Source organism: Centrocercus urophasianus, unplaced genomic scaffold (genome assembly GCF_019232065.1).
Source record: "Centrocercus urophasianus isolate 14NV4802_14NV808 unplaced genomic scaffold, USGS_Curo_1.0 seq_12, whole genome shotgun sequence".
NCBI classification, from domain to species: Eukaryota; Metazoa; Chordata; class Aves; order Galliformes; family Phasianidae; genus Centrocercus; species Centrocercus urophasianus.
Window position 1 is genome coordinate 60,400,514 of NW_024884364.1, and position 13,765 is coordinate 60,414,278.

A 13,765-nucleotide genomic window follows, 5' to 3' on the forward strand; every position below is an offset into this window, starting at 1 on the left:
GAGTCGTTCGGCGGAGGGGCGGGCGCGGGGGCAGCGCGCACCCAGCGGGCGTTGGGGAAGGCGGTCGGACGCGGGGCCGCCTCGCTGAGCCGCCCCGGCCCCTCCCGGCCGGAGGAGGGCGCGCCGGCGCCGCGGCTCTGAATCGGCCGCGCCGCCCGGAGGAGGGGCCCGGGCGGCAACGGCGGCCGCGCCGCACCCTGGGCGGCAGTCAGCGGCAGAGCGATGGGGAAGCGGCGGTGATGGCGGAGCCAGCCGAGCTGGGCCAGGAGACGGTGGTGCGGTTCCTGGCGGAGCGGGGCGGGCGGGCGCGCCACGAGGAGCTGCGGGAGCATTTCCGGGGCTGGCTCAGCCCCCCGGAGCCCGAGCGCCGCGCCGCCGCCCGGCAGCGCTTCAAGGAACTGGTCAACGCCGTGGCCACCGTGCGCCAGGAGCCCGACACCGGCGCCAAGTACGTGTGCCTCCGGCGCCGGTACTGCGCCCCGGGAGCCGCCGGCGCCGTGAGCCCCGAGGCGGCGGCGGAGGGCAGCGCGGAGCGGCCGAGCCCACCGCCCTCCCTGCGGGCGGGCGCTGAGCGGGAGGCAGCGGCGCGCGGAGATGCCGGCGGCCGTGCGGAGCCCGAGGGGCGGCGGGGTGAGGCGCCCCTGTCGAACCCGGCGGCGGGCGGAGGGCAGCGGAAGGGCTCCCGGCGAGGACCGGCGCCCGGCCGCGGCGGCGGCGGCGAGGAGGCGGCAGTAACGGCGGAGGAGGCAGCGGAGGGGTCCGGCGGGGCGGCGGGCGGCCGCAGGAGCCTGAGGGAGACGGCGCGGGGCGGCTCGCCGCAGCTTAAGCGCGGCGTCCCGCCCGGAGGGGGTCGCGGACGCAGCGGTGGTGGCGACTCGGACAGCGCCTCGGTGGCCTCGTCCTCCGCCGAGGAGGAGGGCAGCACGACGGGCTCGGTGGCTTTGGACCCGCTGGAGCACGCTTGGATGCTGTCGGCTTCGGACGGGCGGTGGGAGACGCTTGAGGGGCTGCTGAGCTGCGAGCCGGCGCTGTTCTGTAAGAAGGACTTCATCACCGGCTTCACGGCGCTGCATTGGGCCGCCAAGCATGGGCGGCAGGAGCTGCTGGCCACCCTGGTCAACTTTGCCCAGCGGCACCAGCTGCCTGTGGACATCAATGCGCGCACCAGCGGCGGGCACACGGCGCTGCACATCGCCGCCATGCACGGCCACACCGAGGTGGTGAAGCTGCTGGTGGGCGCCTACGATGCCGATGTGGACATCCGCGACTACAGCGGGCGTAAGGCTGCCCAGTATCTGCACCAGGGCACCTCGGGGGACATGCGGAGCCTGGTGGGAGCCCTGGATGAGGAAGAGGAAGAAGAGGAAGGGGCCACCAGCAACGGGAGCGTGCGCTGGAGGCTCTCCAAGGTGTTGCCCTCCAACCTCATGAGCTACCGCCTTTCCCACCACCATCACCACCATCACAGCGCTGGGGAGGAAAACGAGGGTGCCGATGGGGCAGCGGTGCCAGGCAAGGGCAAGGAGATGGCCAGGAAAGCCTCAGGCAGCGGGCGGATGAAGCCTCGGCTTAATAAGATCCGCTTCAGGACTCAGATCATCCACAACACGCCCTCCTTTCGTGGTGACACTGAAGAGGACGAGCACGAGGAGAAATCCCTGAAGACATCGTTCAAGCTCAGGCCAAAGTCCAACATCTTTGGGTAGGGTCAAGGGGGAGGTGGGTGCCTGGACCAGAGTGCCCCAGGTTGTAGGTCAAAGCAGGCGCTCGTCTGAACTCGTGTTCTTGGGGGAGGTGGGTCCCAGAGCCTTGCTGGAATCTGCAGTTGGGTTTCTGGCAGCTGCCGAAGAGGTGGTGCCTTGGCTGGGCCCTTGCTGGGACAAGGGGCAGTGGGTGAGCTGAGAAACACTGCGATGCTTCTGGGTCAGAAACGTGTTCATAAACCTCCTAGGATTAGCGAGTTGAGCGAGGGAAAGGAAAATGCAGATGTTCTACTCTTGTATTATCAACCCGTACTATAAATTGCTCATAACTTGCTATGTAAGAGCACCACCTCAGTAATATGCAGGTGTATTTTAAGTTTCTTGTTAACAGCAATACCACCTGGCACGGTGTGGAGTTGGTACCCAAAATGAGATCATATGTAACAGTTTCTTGTCAGAATCCAAATTTCAGTCCAGCAAAGACTTGAGTCTGTGTTGACTTTATGCATTGAAAATTGCCAGATTTGATGTTGCAAATAATAAGAAAAAAGCATTGCACTGCAAGCAATGAACAAAGTTAGCCACGTGCTGAAGTCTCTGCTGTCTGAGGTACTACTGATCTTGCTTGTTGGGATACTGATACAGTGTAAGTGAAGAGTTTTTTTATATATTTGGTATCTTATTTTGTCTTAGGCAAAGCAGTTTTATGTTAATCACTGTGAATTCTCAAGTGCCAGACCTAGTACAGTTCTGTTTATTAAGTCTGGTCAAGTCTTGTTACTGTTGTTTGTGTAACTCACTGCATTCAAAAACAGAAAATTGTGTTGAATGTGTTACTTGTGAAAGTCACTCTGCTCTAGAAAAGAGCACAGACACCATTGCATGCAATTTTCACGTGGTCCTATAATGTAGAAGGTACAGATCTGTGTTTGCTAAAAACTCAGGTGCCAATCCCTTCAACTTACTTTGTGAATAGGAGGAAGAGAAAAGGAGCAGGGGAGGTACAAAGTGAATAACCAGAGCTCTGAAGTTCCGTTCCTCTCCGTAAAAGCAGTGTGATGAGTGATGGCAATGGTGTTTGAGTTCTTTTAAACTTGTATTTCCGGAGAAATAATAACCAAGGCTTTGAACATGCTATCTGTCTGCTAAAGCTTTCTGAGACCTTGAATCTTGTTTCTCTCCTTTAGTGGTAGCAATTCCGGTGAAATCTAGGAGGCTCTCATTGAGAATGAGCTGTCCCTGGATCCTGAATGCTGCTCAAGGTGGAAGTTCAGCTGTGCTTAGATATTAAGGTACTGCCAGTCTCAATGCAACGTTTGTCAGAGTGTGTTTCAAGTTGGCTTCCTCGGAATGTATGTGCCTGCCCATCAGGTAGCTTTAACAGAAAGTGCTTAGACTTCAACACAGTAAATTCCAAATCTGAGACACTGATGAAGTATGTTCCATAGCTGCTAGAACACTTCATGGGGGAACTGCTGCTGGGAGTGGTGCACTTTCAAGGTAACAGCTGCCTGTGGCTGTTGCTGGTGGCTTACGCTTTTAGTGACAGAGGAAGGGAGTGGCAGCGATTTATCTGTTTCAGACTTCCCATGCAGATAAATTACCAGTATCTGCACTTTGTGTCAAAACCTAATGAAAGTCAGTGTTTGCATAAGCAAGCAGGAGACATTTAAGTATTTCTGGGAGTAGTTACATTAAAAATAACTGAAACTCTGTATAGGTGCTGGTCATTAATTTCATGCAGAAAGGCTAGAAATTATACAGAGGTTCTGCTTTAATTTATAATTTATCGCTATAATATAGATTTCATGTGCCTTCTTTTTGGGTTGGTTGCTACAAATACAGTGGATATAATCAGTTTTGCATAGCACTTTGTCTTTACATCTGAACAGGACCAGGAATTTTTCTTCAGCCTTTCCTTTTTAGGCTCACGCAACAATTGAGTGTCTGAAAAAAATCATACACATAATTCTGCAAAGTTCGTTTGCACCAGAGGAGAGAATTAAATGCTGAAGTCCTAAACTCCCTTCATTACGGAAGGTAAATAGCTTTTTAGGCTTCTGCAAAAAGGTCTCCAATTGGACATTTGCAACATGAACTTTCTACAACATGGCAGTTCTGAATTGAGTATGTTCCAAGCAACTATCTACTTCCCAGTCTAATTAAAGTAACTTTCTGCTTACCATTTCTTCAGAGGATCTGTTGAGTGAAGTGTTTTTCTTTTCACATGTGAATAGCAAATAATTGCACAAACATATTGAGTCTTAGCTGTTGGGGTTTGAGGAAATTATTTGTGAGCTTTGATGCTTTGGGATTTGGAATACAGCATAGTTTGGGTTTTAAAAGACTAACTGGAACATCATTTTATCTTGTGTAATACAGTAGAACTTGGTAATTACTAAGGGAACTTGGAAAATGTTCCCTTATGCATCATTCTCACTCACTGTTTGAAGTATCTAAGTGAAAGCTTTTGCCAACTCATATGGTGTAACTGACTGTTAGCTCACGAGACTTCATGATAATGGTCCAAAGCCTTTCTCAAGGTGGAGTGCTGTCGCAGCAAGTCCAAACCCTAAAAAATTGGTACTGTTGGTGTTAGAGATATATTGACAAATGGCTGGATAACCACTAGTGTCTGTTTGCTCTGCAGGACTAAAGCACTTTGATTTCACATTATGACTTGTCACATTCCACACGGTTACTTTTTATAACATGAGCTGAAACTTATGTTTTGTTTGGAGATAGGAAAGGCTTGATGCCCTGTTCCAGGATATCTACAATCTAAAGGTACTCTTGAGTCAAATATTTTTGGATACATTGCCTAGAAATATGTGAATTTGAAATAAAGTTGTATGGTACAGAAAACTGGAGCACTTACTGGTGTCTTTTTAATAGTACACTGGAATGTCCTGTGTTTATTTACTTCCTGTGACAGTGTGCAAGGCAGCAAGACTGCGATGTGAACATTGGATATCTTTTATTGTATCTTATGCTTAGGATATTCTAGAGGCCTGGAAGCCTGTCATTTTTTTATTAATACTGCTTTTTATGGGTGTCTTTCTCAATGGTTAGGAGTTTAAAATCTGCAAGTTTTTGTTTTACTGAAATGAAAACAGCCCATGAATTGTTAAGGCTTGAATCTACTCATGCGTGCTACATACTCAGGTACTGCTTGCATACTGGATGGTAAACCTGCTTTATGGTTGGGCTAGATGATCCCACTGGTCTTTTCCAAACTTAATGATTGTATCCTTGTTTTAGATTTTCCTTTATTGTGAAGATTCTGACATTGTCTTGCATAACAGAAGAATAAGACGCTTTAAAAATATGGTGGAGTTTTTTGCTAGACAGTAACTTTTTTCCTTAGCAGTTCCTCTCCAAAAGCTCGTGTCAAAGCAAATGAAGACACAACAAGGTTTTTGTAGAGAAGTGCATCTAAATAAGGGCCTGGGAGAGCGGTGGTGCTTGACTTAAAATAGCACACTGACCTTATTTCTGTGCCACTAAAAATCTCTGAGAAGATTTAATGCTAGTTTTTGCCACTATGTAAAGGTCAATACCTAATTAAAAAAGGTTTAGGATTAAGGCTTTTTGTAACGTGTCTTAACTACAAGCAGAAGCTTCTCTGAAGGGAAATTTCACTGCATTGCCTTGCTAGACTGTCATATTTTGGTGTACCTAGATATATTTTTAAGTTGCTGCCTTACTAAAACTTACGTGAAATCTAGTTAGTTACATGCTGTCAGTAACTCCTTTGAGAGCCATCCAAATTTATGGTTAAACAGAAAAAAAGGCTCAGCTTGATGCTGCTTGATGAGGATGCATGCAGCTCCAAACCAAGCAGCCCCCAGTTGGTGGTTTGGGAACAGAAGTGAGAGGAGGAAGAAGGGGAAGTGTTCTTGGGGACATGGAGAAGCAGCTGAGGTTACGTGGGGAGAGCAAGGATGTGAGCTTTGCTGATCATGCAGTGGCTTGCCCAGTTGCTCAGAAACCCATCTGAACACCTATCCCTTCTGCTACAGAGTAATGCCTGGGAGAGATGACCCACTGAGAGCTCAAATGTAAATTCGTGTCCGACTTCAAGTATTTCAGTCCCTCCTCTTACCAGCATTTTCTAGTGTAGCTAATACAGTTTGCAAGAAATACAAACAACTCCTCTGTGTTGAGTGTAGCTCCAGCTGTTGCGGGAGAGTCCCTGTACATCAGATTGATCCCACTTAACTTGAGGGGAAAAAGCCCTTCAGTATTGCGTTGTTAAACTACTTTTCCATTAACAAGAAACGAAGGGTGAGGGGACTGCACTCCTGATTTGCTGTGCCTTGAGTGGCCAAAGCTAAAGGGAATGCACGTGAGCCTGAAGACATTAAACTTCAGAGACTTGATCCTGAAAAAAAAGTTTGGTCATGCATTTTTTTATTTAGTTGGTGGGGATTTATTTTATTATTATTATTATTATTATTATTATTATTATTATTATTATTATTTTGCTCATGTTGAGGGGGAAAATAAGTATGTACTGTATTGTCTTTTCAGGTCCCTAACTCAGTGTTAAGGAGGAGTAGGCCTCAGATTAACATTAGAATTTGGGAGAGCTACTGGCTGCCCAGGTGGGGTTAAATGACCATCTGGGGGAACATGGTACATGATTCTGAATTTTGCTACACTGAAGCATCTTGTCTTCTTGTTTTGCAACTGTTCCAGAGTTTAGCTTGTATTATTTTTCAGTTCAGCTAAACTCAGTGCTGATAGCTCCTAATTATGCATGTTGCTGGAAAAAAAAACTGAGCCAAGCCACCATGGTTGGTTGATTGGTTTGTGACACAGCTGCACTGTGGGGGAGGTATTCCATCTTTTGTGGTAAAAGCTGAAGAAATCCTGTTCTGAGATTTTTCCAAGGAGTTAAACTGTTAACACCATGCATAAAAGTTGCCTTAGAAGGAAGTAACATTTGGGTCAAGGTGTAACTGCATTCTGCGTCCTTTCAAATGGATATAGAATGAATCACTGTGGTTTACCTGCATATGCCCTTCAGTATCAATAGCTGTAAAGCATCTCCTCCCGTTGTTTGGAGGAACCATGAAAAGAAGGTAGGGAGTCATATGAAACTATTTTAGCATCCACTTATTTCACTACCAGGTATCTTGCCAACCTGTGGCAGGCACGTCAAGAGACAAGAGGGCTAGTCAACAGAGCTGTGTCCCTGCATGTATCTGCATCGCTGCCAGTGAATCAGTGAAGCTGTTCCTGCCTGTCTAAACAAAGCAGCCTGTAGCATGCACACTTACAATTCTTGTCCTTGACAAGTGAGTTTGGGAATTTCCTCAGTAGTTTTCCCCTGAAGCTAGAGGCCTTTCAATTTTTCTAGTCGGTTCTCAGGCTCCTGAGTGGTTCCTTGGGGTGACTGAGGCAATGGTGATGGAATGGCTATGACTGATGGGAATCTCTTTTTGAAGCTGAGGGGTGGGCGGGTGTCTGTTCTTGGGGAGTGTTTTTTTGTTGTTTTTGTTTGGGGTTATGGGTTTGGTTTTTGTTGTTTTGGGTTTTTTTGTTTGTTTGTTTTTTGGGTTTTTTTTTTGTTTGCTTTTACGAAAGAAATAAAGGATGCCTGCAGTATTTGTTGAGGCACAGGAATTGCTTGGGAGAGTTCATACTGAGGAGTTGCTGTCTGTTATTACTTTTAATGCAGAAGAAAAAATGCATTATGCAGGCTTATAGAGCTGTTCTCTGAAAATAAACTTGCATGGAATAATAAAGCGTCAGAATACCAAAAAAAAAAAAAAACATTGGTAACTCTTGAAAAAATAGCAGCACTTATTTTTGCTATTTCTTTTCCTTGTAGCCTATCACATACAATCCTACCCTAGATATATGTCATGGAAGTAACTCTGTTAACCTGGGAGTGTGTGGCTGGGTCCTGCTGGTCCAACAGCCTCCCACAAGAGAGCTGTTAGCTGCCAGCCTCGCCCTTGTCTTCTGCCTTCCCTTTCTATCACAGATGGGCTGGGTGGAACAGACTGCAGTACCAGAACTGCCACTCCACTCAGCCTGCAGCTGCACAGCGTGGGTTGTAGCAGTGGTGACGTTCAAGCCCTTTGAAACTGCTCAAAGTACTTCCCTTGAAGGAGATGTAGCATTTACATAGGTATTACACTTTTGTATGTCAATGGCATGAACCAACTATTGATGAAAAGAGAGTGCTAAGAAGGCTTTCATGTGTAAGTGGTGCTTAGCACTTTGTAAAGCTTATATTGACTCTTTGGGTATGTTGTTACTCTTTAGCTGCTGATAGAATCAGTTGGATCAACACAATTATCATATCTGTTCTTTGCACAATTTGTTGAGACTGCCTTTTCAATGCATGAGAGCTAGTTGCACGGCGGGTGCTGGCTTGCAGTACTGTATTCCAAGAGGTGTATTTTTTAAGGGCTCACTGACAGTTGTCTGCTAGGATGTGCTAGGCTTTTCTTCTTTAACCCAGAATATTCTCACCTAAAGTTTGCTTCATGTTCCCACGGCAATCTGACAAGATTTCCACTGCCTATACGCTTGGCTATAAAGGACTATTATAATTTATGATGGGTCCTACGTGGGAGTTGTACATAGCCTGAGCACCCACTTCATCCTCCCCTGCAGATGAGTCCCTTTGGATAGCTGCCTAGATGAATCCACATTTTGGAAAGGTTTGCCTCATCTGCTGTTAACAATAGAAGACTGTAACTTTAAAGATGACTAATCTTTTTGAAAGTTTGCTTCTCTACACACCCTTCCAACTGAACATATGAGGTAAAGAGGAAGAAAGAAAGAAAAAAAAAAAAGTAATGCCTTTGAAACTTGCCAGCACACACAGTGACTAAGCAGCACAGGGCAACAGCTTCTTCTTTTGAGCTTTTTAGTGTTCCTCTTTTCATAATACTGTTCTTCAGGGGTCCTTTTTTCCATGCCTGGCTTAAATCCCACTCATCCTTGTAGAAAGCACCCATGACTTGAGTGGGTCAGTAACAAAGAACTGTTTACTCAGAAAATATTAGTGTTACATTTTTTTGAAGTATATCACTTTATTGGCTAAAACAAGTGACAGGAGAACTTTGGAGATGGCATTTGATTTTTTTATATTATTTTCCTAAGTGGTCTTTTTAGAATGGAATTTTTACCATAAGCTATGGAATTGCTGATACAAGCAGGACTGTTTGTAGTCCTTTATGGCCTTGTGAACTTTTCATCATCTTTCCTGATTTGAGGTTGAGTGAAACAACGTGGAAGTGACACTGAGGGAATGGAATGTAATTGATTGGGAGCAGAGGAAATGTACTAGGTTGTCAAAGCTTCTGTTGATAACACCACTACTGCAGTTTGCAGGTTGGTATTGCCAAATCACAGTTGGGATCTCATAATACCAGGTGCTGTCCAAACACAAGAAAAGATGCAGCTCCTGTCCCTAGAATCTCTGTAGCCAACTCAAACAGTGGCAGCCAAGCAGGGGTTAAATATCAGTATGTACACACAAAAAACAAAAGGCTACTTTTGCCTAAATGTTTTGCTGCTTTTCCTCTTGCACTTCACAATGTCTCTGAATGCTCCACATTAACTGTGTTGTTATCATTAATAGTGTGTATGTTTGTGTCTGATGGGAATTTTTGTGGTAACTCTTCATAAATGTTTGGGTCATCTGTCTCATTATTACTTATGATTGGATTGATTTACCTGTCTTTTCCATTTTTAGTTTTTATTTTGGTGCTGCATTTCATGGCCAGCGTGGAACTGGGACTGGCCTTGAAAGTGTTTCAAAGTTAATGTGGAGGAAAGGGTACTGACAGTTTTGAGAAAGAGAGAACACTGTATTTCAGGCCAGTTAGAAGGTCTCAGGAAGCACTGAAAAGTTTCCAACCGATTGTTTACCTGCAGGAACAGAAATGAAGTCATGGAGATCAACTCACTGTTTATGCTCTCCAAGAATTTCCTGTTTCATGGAGATCCCATAGTTGCTATGAGATCTTCTTAAACATCCTTTGACAAGCCAGAAGGGGAAAGGAGGAGATGCTGAGAGGCAGCAGCACTGCAATAAGAAATGAGCAGGTGACTCTATGCCATACCCAACAGTGCCACTGCTGTGGGACAGAAAGAAGGTTTTGGTTAGCTGATGTTGGTCCACTGTATTTTTCCTCATCTATTTGCTCTGCACTCTCCTAGAGCGGTTGTGATGGCCACAGGATGGGAATGTTGGACATTTTTATTTTTCTTTTACTTAGCTTTAATTACTGTTTACATTTAATCTAATTTTATAGCAGAATTTTAACTATATACCTGTTAACCTTGCTGCTCCCTATGATCTGTTTTTTGATATATGGAACGCGAAGAAGAAAAGTGGCAATTGTCATAGGATTCTCAGGTTCCTTTGTTTCATTCTAACAGCAGCAATCCCTATCTATAAAGCATCTCTAGATTCTCTGCAGACACTACTACGTTGCTTACAATTCACACATAATAATAAGAAGTACTGCTGTAAAAAATACCCAACTAAATATTATAATCCTGAGGAAATGAGAGTCTTGCAAATGCTGCATGAGTTGACCAAGTTAACACCTCTGACTAGGGTAGGAAATGTACTGTACCTGAAAAAGAACCAAGACGTTAACCAAATTCTCATTAAATATTCAATCCTGCAATCTTAAATATGGAATTCATGTAGGATTCAAATATTTGCTAACTTTAGACTTTTTGACTAACATCTTTAAATAGACACAGTTTCTTCACTCCCATGAATAACTTCGCATTTTCTGCACTTGTCTCATTTTTATTTTCCTCTACTCTGTGGCTTGCAGTGACAACATAGCAATTCATGAATGAGTGGGTGACATTAAATGTCACTGTTCATTCTAACCAGTATTGATGTAAAAGGTCTATTTGTGTTTGCTGGCTAAATCCTGGGTTTAACAGAAGGCACTTGTTAGTTCTGTTGTTAGAATAATTGTTTCTTTAATGACACAGTGATGATGTATCTGATTGTGCACAGAAGCAGAAAAGACAGCTGATGGAATTACAGTGCAAATTACAAATTGCAGTCTCACAGGGAGATAATAGTAAAATTTTAGGGTGTTTTTTGTTGTTTTTTTTTTCCTCCTGAAAATTGCCCTGTATTACTCTAATTCATGTACTTAACTCTGGGTGTGAAGTAGAAGCAATGATTAAGTAGAACTTCCTTATGATTAACCTTAGCCATGCTTCCTTCATGTCAAGCAGAGGAATACATTTGCTGCTGGCATATGTTTGCTAACTCATGTCATTAGCAGCAGCACTGCCATCTTGACTGAGCAGGATTTACACTAGTAATACGGTCACAAAGGGGTTAAATACCTGTATCAGTTACTCTTCTAAATCTCTTTATAGTCAAAGGAGGGAACAGGGACTTTCTGAGAACAAGTAATTTTAACCCAACATCAATTTTTCAGGTAATTACTCAGGAGAGCATCATTTGCACACCGTGAATTAAGTTATTGCAAATTTGATATGACAAGGAGAAATGATTTCAAACTAAAAGAGGGGAGATTTAGACTGGATAAAAGGAAGAAGTTTTTACAATCGGGGTGATGAGGCACAGGTTGCCTGGAGAGGTGGTGGATGCCCATCCCTGGAGATACTCAAGGTCAGACTGGACATGGCTCTGAGCAACCTGATTTAGCTGTAGGTGTCCCTGTTCATTGCAGGAGAGTTGGACCAGATGGCTTTTAGGAGTCCTTTCCAACTCAAACCATTCTAGATTCTATAAAATTATGGCATAGCAGATAAGTTGCTAGTCCACAGACTAAAGGATAACTTCAAGAATGTATTAAATCCAATTTTTATTTCTTGCATTATATAGTTTGCAAATTCAGCTAGACATAACTTCCAAAGAGCCATATTAATTTACGAGAACTGTACCTCTGTTAATAACGTGCTGCCTCTCCATGGACTGCTGCAGAATACTCCATGCCTCGAGGCTTAAGAACTGCTGTCAAAGAATTGAAAGTGCCTTACTTGCTTTGGAAACACAGAATTACTCAAAAAGAAAGTTGTTTGGGGATCTCATCCATCAGCAAAGCTCTGAAGTGGCAAAACAGCATCCAGCTGTCGTTGTATGTGGAGTTTTTGGCTGACTGACACTGTGGTTTGATGCTGCACTTATGCAGGCCCATCTGGGTTTCCACAGGACAAACAATGCTTGCCCTTGCCCAACCCCATCCTACTCCCGAGTGTACCCATAGCCTTTTACACAGACCAATGGTGCTGGGTGAACCCTTTGGCCTGCCAACACGGCTGAAAACCAGTCCTCCCTTGCATCTGAAGTAAATTAAGGTCAGAGCGAGACTTTGGGGCTTGGGCAGCTCAGCTCCAGCTTCACCTCAGGGCCAAGAGCAGCCTGGCAGGGAGGATATGAAAGCACCTTTGGACTTGAACAATGGGAGACAGATCCCAAAAGCCACAGGGGATGTGGTTCTTTCGTGTGCTCTCCAAAGTAGACTGTGAAGCTCATGTGAAGATATGAAGTCTTTTTTTTAAGGGGAAGGCAGGACAATGGATTCTGTATGGCTAAATAGAAGTAATTCTCTGTTTCCAATTCTGTAGTTGTTCTCATCTGATCTCTTTTCAGATCTATTTGTCTTTTTTCTGAGGAACTCTGTGGAAGTGGTTCTTCACCACACTTCATACACAGTGGTGTAATCCGTTAGGCACTGTACAAACAGGCACTTGTGTTCACTGTGGGGAGCTGCTGGGGCAGGGGATGTGGTTTTTTGCAGTGCTTGGCCCACCGATACTTCCAGCACAGCAGGTTGGTCATCTGTATCATTCCTCATAAACAATAGAACAGCTGTCAGTGGAAAAGATGGAGAAAAGGTGAAAAACTGAAAAGATGACTGCAGAAAGCTGACATCTTCACAGTTTTCAGTCCCAGTGTCATGTCAAGCTCTGGTTCTTCCAAAGAACTGGAACCTGAAGCCAACCATCCATCCATCAAGCTAACCACTGCACATGCAAGGTTTGAAAGAAAGGAAGGACAGCAGTGAAAACTGGAGATGAACTAACCGCATTGTAACCAAATATTTGTGGTTTTGACAGAGAAAAAAAATGAAACCAGAAGCAGTCTGAAGTTTAAAGGAGCAATAAAAGAAATAAGTAAAGGTATTAAAAACACCTTTCTGAATTGTTTGGAGAGGCACTTGCACAGTTATCTCCTTCTTCCAGAATATGAATAATAACAATAATCTTCAGTCAGAAGATTATTACTGTAGCCCATGAACATTGGTTTGAACTTAAGAACTCAACTTCTATTTAAAAAAGGGGAAAAAAAAAGTCACCATGGAAAGCATTCCATTCTTGAGCAATTTCTTATGTGCAACAGTTTGTCTCTAATTCTTTTCTAATTAATTTGGTATTTATGAAGAATCAGAGCTGGAGCTAGTCCTGTTCAAGAAGACTGTCATCTGCAATTAGTTACAGTAAAATGTTCTAAGGGAAACATGGGAATTTCCTCATACTATTAATGAAAAGGGACTAAATCTTTCCTCTTCTAGAAGTCCCACATAAGTCTTTTCTACAGAATCTGGATTTCTATATACATTTGCAGTTTTAAGCTGTTCTGCTTGCAAGCCTTGCTTAGACTCCAGAAAGTCCCTTCCCATGAAATCTCAGATCTTTGGTCACACCACTGTTCAGCAGCAGTCAGTATTCAGACAGCTCAGCAGCACGAAGGGCAGGAACTGCAGCAGGTGTTGCTGTGCTCCAAAATACAGGCTGTGTACTGACACAAACTCAAAAAGAGCAACATTTATGCAGCAAAAATGATATGGCAGAAATGACCTGTGCCAACAGTTGCTTCTTGATGAGATTTTCAACTGTCTTTATGTTATTTCTCTGGCTTTTTGAGTTTCCATGGAAGGGACAAAGCATGCATACTTGACACGGTTTGATGACATAAGGAGAAGCAGTGTCTCCATAGATTCATAGGACATGGGAGGGGAGAAAAAAGCAAACCAGAGGTGAGTAATTCTCAGTCCAAAGGTTCAGCTTTTTCTGACGTTGTTTATAGT

At 44.4% G+C, this 13,765-nt stretch overlaps 1 protein-coding gene across 1 annotated transcript; it reads left to right on the plus strand.

The window, feature by feature from the left end:
- The first annotated feature begins 239 nt into the window (after positions 1 to 239).
- Positions 240 to 4,568, plus strand: SOWAHC (sosondowah ankyrin repeat domain family member C). The gene has a single exon (XM_042810078.1). It carries the CDS (start codon positions 240 to 242, stop codon positions 1,704 to 1,706), a length of 1,467 nt encoding a protein of 488 aa, XP_042666012.1. The 3' UTR covers positions 1,707 to 4,568.
- Positions 4,569 to 13,765: the final 9,197 nt, after the last annotated feature.

What these genes read in the sequence shown, in the direction of transcription:
- SOWAHC (XM_042810078.1), top strand. Translation starts at nt 240, where the DNA reads ATGGCGGAGCCAGCCGAGCTGGGCCAGGAGACGGTGGTGCGGTTCCTG.